We start from the raw sequence: 7,769 nt of genomic DNA on the forward strand, positions 1-7,769 counted from the left end.
TATGTATTTTATTTCAGAAACAGCAAATAACAGAAGTAGCAAAGTTGTACTCCACCTAGGCCTATGAAAACCTCATTCACTGAAAAATAATAGTGCCTCTGTGTTATAGATTCTGAAAGGCCTTGCATCAAGAAATACTGCAAGCGGAAAGAGGGTAGTGGCTAATAGAAGCGAGGTAGGAGGGCAAAATAAGTTTAGCGCCACCGCAGCACGGGAGTCAGAATTACGTCCAGGAGCAAATGGATAAAAATAGACCGGGGGAAAAAAAAAAAAAACATGAATCGATCCTCTTGCAGACGTGTCGATGCATCGGATCGTCGGCTGTTGGATCGATGCATCGATGCAAAACTATTATTACTTACACCCCTAGTCACATCGGCCAGCTGTCGCTACCAGACAGTGGCAAATAAAAACAAAGATGGCACAGGCACAGCGCGGTGGAGGAGGGGCTACTTGACCAACGGGGAGCGAAAACTAGTGATCATTTGTCCGAACGGTAAGTCAACAGAGTTTGTATAAAGTCCACTATATAGTCCTCGCTCTATATAGTGAGTGAGGGATTTATGGGTTATGGCGGACGTTTGGACACAGTAAGCTTGTATGAGCAACTTTTAAACACAGCGTGCACGAGCCCATTTCACCTTGTGCACGCTCTGTTTAAAACGTGTTAAATAGGCGTTCCATCTCGGGAGTGGGTACAGGGTTTTTGTATTTGTTTTTTTTTTTAAGTGGAAAGGGCGGGTGTTCAAGAAAAATCCTCCACGATACCTTTAAACATTTTCAGCTTCAAATCTCATCTACTGTACATCTAGAACTATACAATCAAAAATAAACAAAACAAATGTGAAAATATTAAGACGATACTAAAAATCACAACTCCTGTCACCTAAATATCAGTCGTATTAATTTAAAATCCTGTTTGAACCAAACAAAGTGTAGTAGTGTTGTCTTGACCCCTGCTTTGGAGGATAAAAATAGGAGCAGTTCCAGTGCTACACCAGAGTGGATGCTACAGTCATTTCCTACGTGGTGGTATCTAATCAAAAATATATATTATTTTCTTTATCTGCTTTTTTGTTTTGGGAAAAAAGTTAAAAGAAAAGGTTAAAGCCTCTATGTGACCGTTCATATCCGCAATGTCATTTCTGAAGGATCCTCTCTCAAAACAAAGTATTTAACGTTTAGGCTATTAAAAGTCTGTTATGAAATAATTTAGGAGGGCAATTCCAATGGACCTTAATATTTAAAATATTTTATTTTGACCTCATATCAGAAAGTGGGCTCAACCTATTAAAGGGATAGTTCGGGATTTTTGACATGAATCTGTATGGCATCCCCATCACCAGTGTCATGCAATCACACTGACTTACCCCTGGCAGCGTCCTGTGAGCAGAGTTCTCGTCCAGCTTTGGTCAAGCCGAAAGTAGTCCGGCAGGTTTGCTAGACCCAGCGAAATAAAACGTTTCTCTTCCCAAAACATTATGTGTTCAAAAGAGTGATATTTTTGCATCCCAAAAACATTGTAGTGGAAAAAGTCACACGTCGTTATCACTTGGTCCTATTTTCTCTCTGTTCGTATCAGTGCGCGCGACACCATGACCTGACAGCTAGGGCCTACTAACCTGACAACAGCCAGATGCATGTCTCGCTCCGCCTAGCTCCTAGCTGGGCGGAGCGAGGCATGCATCTGGCTGTTGTCAGGTTAAGGGCCTACCTGTTTGATTCGCGATTGTTTACTACTGGGGAAGATGTCTGACTACGAGAGCGACGAGGAAAACATCGACTTCCACTTAGAGCCAAAGGGATATCTTTATGAACCCGAGTACACTGACGATGAACTTCGACAAATGGAGTTAGATCGGGCAGAAAGAGAGAGGGTGGACAGAGAAGTGATGGAAGCTGAAGCCGGAGCCGCAGGAGCCTCAGCTGGAGCTGCGATATCCAGGGTGGCCGACAAATCATGGTGCACTTGTTTCAAGTGCGAATTAATGCAGACAGAGGTGGATGCTACTGTTGCCGCGAGTGGGATTTAGTAATGCCCGAGATACAGAACCTTTCCATTGATGAGGATGTCGGAGTTGCAGCAGCTGCTGTCTGCATCACAACAACAGCGACTTCCCTGCCCTCCTCAAAGTTGAGCTCACTGTCAGAATGACGGCGCGCACTGATACGAACAGAGAGAAAATAGGACCAAGTGATAACGACGTGTGACTTTTTCCACTACAATGTTTTTGGGATGCAAAAATATCACTCTTTTGAACACATAATGTTTTGGGAAGAGAAACGTTTTATTTCGCTGGGTCTAGCAAACCTGCCGGACTACTTTCGGCTTGACCAAAGCTGGACGAGAACTCTGCTCACAGGATGCTGCCAGGGGTAAGTCAGTGTGATTGCATGACACTGGTGATGGGGATGCCATACAGATTCATGTCAAAAATCCCGAACTATCCCTTTAAGAGTACAGAGCAGCTATCCTGTGGCTTTGTTTTAATTTAGTTATTTGCTTTTGGAGCACTTTACATCAATTGACTGACTAGACCAGGGGTCTTCAACGTTTTCCAGTACAAGGACCCCCAAACTGATGGCAAGATGGAGCGGGGACCCCCTAATTATATATATTGAATGAAATTGTGTTATATCAAACTGGTCCTATAGTCACTCTATTACAGATGGAGTAATGTAACTAAAGTAATTTCTCCCTGGGATTATTAAAGTATTTCTGATTCTGATTCCTGGTTGATGGAACAGGTGTTGGGAATGAAACGGTGCCCAGCTTAAAAGAGCTCCTGTGAGTCGCTGAATGTTTGCATTGATGACTGAAAGACATCTTCTGCCTCCATTTATCTGTTTAATACAGTGTGTTTAATTCATGTTTATGTGTATTTAAAGACTTTTCAATTAGTGGAAAAATTGCAGGGGGGAATATAAAAAAAAAAAGAGTGTTATCAACCAAAACTTTTGTGACCCCCATGCAGTATCTCCGTGGACCCCCTAGGGGTCACGGACCCCCTGTTGAAGACCTACGGACTAGACTATTTTTCTGCATAAGAAAATGAGATAGGCATGTAGGTGAAACCCTGCGGGTGCAAAAAGGAGGCTGCGGTAAATCAATATAAAATATAGCTAATCAGCTAAGGTCCAGCCGTTATGTTTAACCTTTACCGACTGAATAACAGCATTTGTTGGCTTTCTTCAACCGATGCATGTAGTCAATATTACGTATGAAGCTAAACGTTGGTTCATGACCAAATGTGAAAAAGAGCAGGTATGCAGCTGAAATGACTATTTACAGAAACATGTTTAATCAAAAAGGAAAACCTAAGAAGCATTAAAATTATATACTTTATTTAGTGAAGTGGTAAATGTGATTGCCAATTATGCTTCCAATATGACCTGGAAACCCCAAAATATACCAAAAGATATTGCTTGAATATTTTCAATGTGACACCAACTAAATTATTGCTTTTTCTTTTATTCATGTTTTGGATTTGTGGCAAAGGCACACTGCAAATCTGTTTGGCCATATTTTTGTTACCTTGTGGGGACGATTTCCAAGGATTTTTCCTACATTTTGGGGACATAAAAAAAAAAAAAATTACTGTATAAATGTTTTTGCTTGTCAAGCTTTCCTTTTTGCAAAGCTCCGTTTTAATATGTAACTGAACAAAACTTCAGCTGTTCAATAATTAACAAGGAAAAAATATTTTCTGATTTCTTCAAGCCTGTCTGTAGGGCTGCAACTTGTGATTATTTTGCAAATAGATTCATCTGTTGATAAGTTTTTGGATAATCAATTATAATCAGAGAGTAAAATGTTCCTTAGAGATTACTTTTTATGAAATTAAACCAGGTTAAACTAAAACTTTTTCACCTTGAAGAGTTCTGGATAGAGTATATTTACAGACAAAAACATAGTTTTATCCTAAATGCAAAAATGTTTACATATTTTTTTTGTTGTTGCAATTATTGGTACAACTGCAGCTCTAAATGGGTTTCTCTGTCAGCTAAAGGCACGTTTTAGTCTCTAGATTCCAGTTAACGATTAATCGATACTAAATAATTTGACGATTATTTAAATAAGTGATAAATGTGAGTAATTGCTTCAGCGCCACCCGTCTGCATTTGAACTAATGTGTCCTGCCCAGCAGGATGGGACAATCTCCACTCCTACGGACTAATTTGAGGGTGTATATAATTACCCATCGACTTCACGTCCATCTCAGTTGTGCTGTAATAATTTAACATTACATGCCTTCAGCATAAAAACAAAGTTCAGCCTTTGTCTTTGTGTCATATGAGCGACCTGTGCCTGTAATATTGAGATAAATGACTGAGTGAAACCAGAATTAACAGCGAATCTTATTGCATGGAACATTATGAATGCTTGCTCTCTGATATCTATAGGCTCCTACGTAAACGACATGCCATTTCTGATGCTTTCCTGCCTCAGTTCCGATAATCAACATGTTTTGCTACTGAACAAAGAAGATTCATGAAGTAACTCATCTAACAGCAGCTATGAGCCTTTCTAAAAAAAATCCCAGGAATGAGTTCTGAGCTTTCTGGGGTTATTCTGATTCCACATGCATGTCAGGTTCAAACTGTCTTGCATGTGGAGTTCTTCAGGGGTCTGTTTTAGAAGCAGCCATCTTTTTACTATAATTTCTGGGTGAGATGATAAATTTAGAATTTTAAACATCCATGATTTTGTTTCTTGTCTACTGGATTACTGCAACACTTTTTACTTGCTTTAACCAGGGATTCTATATAGGAATAAGTAGCTGTAATTTAATGATTTTTAATGCTCTTTTAATGCTTTTAGAAATAATTTTAATGCCATTAACAAGTACACATGACTCTCATATATATGTAAGACACGGCAAAATCCTTCGTCATCTTTACCCTCGACAGACTGCAGCCATGTAACGAATTCCTCGTCGTCCCGATTTGGCTTTTAAGATTGAATATTTTTTAAATTTGGCTTATGACTGCACCATTCCAGCAGATTTTAGTGCTGCGCTCGTTTCTGGATATAAAGTTATTGCGTAACATCAGGTGTCAATCCTGTGCTAGCATGGAATATAACAGTGGGCATGTTAACCTTATTTAGTGGCTGGAATTATTTAATATTTAGTAAATAACCAGCCTCCCAGACTCTTCAGTTTGGACCCAACATCACAGACTGCTGCTAAATTGTTCTCTATGAACTTTTGAATCAAACTGGAGACCATCCATTTTTCCCACAGAAAAAGCCCCAGAAACACAAAAAGAGTCCAGTTTGCTTCATCTAGAGCTGCATCAGGATGACGGTCAGATTCGGCAGTACCTCACTGTAAATCTACCCATGCAGAAAGCACTGATGCTGTGCAGTGGGCAGCGACAGACTGGGGTCTGTGCTGGAGTTAATCCACTGCCCCCGCGGTGGACACAGCGCTCGGTCTAAATCCACCTTTAGACTCCCGGCACTCCTGTCAAACTCCTATGAAGACCAAACCAAAACCAACCTCTGATTTCTCTCATCCAGATGGTCGGAAACGCCGTTGATGGCAAGGCAGATTATATACCGACTTCTATAACTTATATATCATGTCTAATTTAACAATGTAACATTAGTAAACACCGTTTAAAAATATGATTTAATGTGAAAAACATAATTCTAAAATAGTGTTTTATGGTGCTGTTAAACGATCTGAACTTGTGAACAATGTTCCAATTCGGAGCTCAAGATAAATTTATTGACAACGGTTGGATATAAATGCATTGGGATCCCAAGATAATGTCATTTCTAAGTTTAATACCATGCTTCCTTATCAATATCTTGACGCATTTTAGGCGGAGTCTGAAACAGAATCAGAAAGGAGCAAAAGAATAGACTGAGGTAAGGAGGCCTTCCAATCTTAACAATATGGAGGCGAGTTGTCAAAATACCAGTAAAAACATGCAAAAAGGGTTTGATGGATGTAATGGAAAGATTTTTGATAAAAAATTAAGGTTAAAAATAATTTAACACACCATTTTGCTAACTCTTTTCTTACCATTGATTCCCCTTAATAAAAGGCAGGAAGCTTTTTTAGTGAGCATGGCTCTGTGATTCATTTGGTCTCATTCACTAACAGCTAATATTAAAACTGGGATTATGCTTTTTCATTGCTAATCCAACGTTTTTAATATTGAATCTTAATTTAGTCATTTTTTAAAATACTTATTCCATTTCCCCTAGTTTATTATAAATCCAATATGTGTACCGACATGAATAAGGGACATAAACCTGGTCAATTACGATGATTATGAGTCTTAATGTATCACATTAGCTTACATTTAATGATCTGTTGTCCTTTATAAGACTAACAGTACACCGATTCGTTTGGTGATGGGGCTCATAGCTAAAAACTGATGATGGGGGGGAAAAATAGCACTGATTTAGCACTGGAAGCAGTTTAAATATGAAGAAAAACTCCAAACAAAAAAAAAAATGTTAATAACACTCACTATTAAGTAAACATTCATTTTTAATGAGACTAACTGTATTTTCTATAACTGTCCCATAGAACCCAAATTGAATTTACCTGATCAACTCTGGGCCGACTCTGTATTGAGACAGGCTCATAGCTCTGGTTGAGGAAAAAACAAAAACATAAACCAAAGACAATGTGGGCAAAATCATGTAAACAATGCGCTACAATAGAAAAACAGAAAAATCTAAGACATAAGTTATTTTAAATTACATCCAAGATTTCATATAATCTGATACAGCCTTGCTTTAAAATATGTATTCCTGGTTTCAGTTTTACAATTTATGCCCTTTTTTTTAAACCCCAATAAGGAACAAAAGGAACAGAGGCTCTCAAAGCTTCACAATAACCTGGTTGCATTCATGTGTGGACTATAAAACTAAAGCCTGGTTCAAGGAGATTTTGATTCATGCTCATAATTCAGCCTTTTAAAAAAAAAATCAGGGATCAAGCCTGCAAAACTTTACCTCCCCTTTACCTCTCAAAAGCTTTTAAACTGAATACCTTGGTGTCGATAGCTCTTTTTAGGTGAATCTGAATGGTTTTAGTGACTTTTAGTTCATTCCTTATCACAATGCAAGACAATTAGAAGAGCAGAGGTCAGAAGCTACTGTTATTTTGAGTAGTCAAATATGTCATTCAAGCAGATATAAATCACTCCTTTGGATAATGCTTTCACCACCGTGCTTAAAAGGGTTTCTTAATTATTTGTGCCAAACATGCCTTTTGTAAAAATGTCCTTTTTAGTTTCATCCAATCATAATATAACCTACCAAAGGAAAATTAGAAGGATCGGATAAAACTGGATTGTTGCATCTCTAACGTCATTTAATCAATTTTTTATTCTTCGATGTCAACTCATAACTGATAAAGTAGCTCACTGTGTGACAACACTAGCTGCAAAAATTGAGTGTATTGGATTTCCATGATACAACATGTTTATTAACAGGTTCAATTCACAGCTTGAATCCTGCTGCACTTTAAATCAAGGTCTCGTCTCAGAGGGGATGATGGAAATAAAAGCTAGTTTTTGAAAGTAATATATTTCAATTATGATTTTTTATTGATATTATCAAAGGAAAAAAAAAAGATGAATCGTATTTGTTAGAGAAAAAGAAAGAAATATGATTTTTAAGCCATAATTGCCCAGCTCTACTTTGGGTCGTACGAAACGGAGTCGTATGAAAAACATGAGTTTGTCATACCATGTAAAAAAAAAAAAAACAAAAAAAGGAATGAAAAAAAAAATATATATAT

At 38.0% G+C, this 7,769-nt stretch overlaps 1 protein-coding gene across 2 annotated transcripts in view; it reads right to left on the minus strand.

Moving 5' to 3' along the window:
• LOC107095954 (YTH domain-containing family protein 1-like) overlaps positions 1-7,769 on the minus strand; it is a 16,927-nt gene that overhangs the window by 4,750 nt on the left and 4,408 nt on the right. For both annotated transcript variants that reach the window (XM_015392350.1, XM_015392349.1), the window contains one exon: positions 6,567-6,611. In XM_015392350.1, coding sequence (XP_015247836.1) covers positions 6,567-6,611 — 45 coding nt within the window. The remainder of the gene's footprint in view (positions 1-6,566; positions 6,612-7,769) is intronic.

The sequence above is a fragment of the Cyprinodon variegatus genome, unplaced genomic scaffold (assembly GCF_000732505.1).
Source record: "Cyprinodon variegatus isolate N-32 unplaced genomic scaffold, C_variegatus-1.0 Scaffold587, whole genome shotgun sequence".
Lineage (NCBI taxonomy): Eukaryota > Metazoa > Chordata > Actinopteri > Cyprinodontiformes > Cyprinodontidae > Cyprinodon > Cyprinodon variegatus.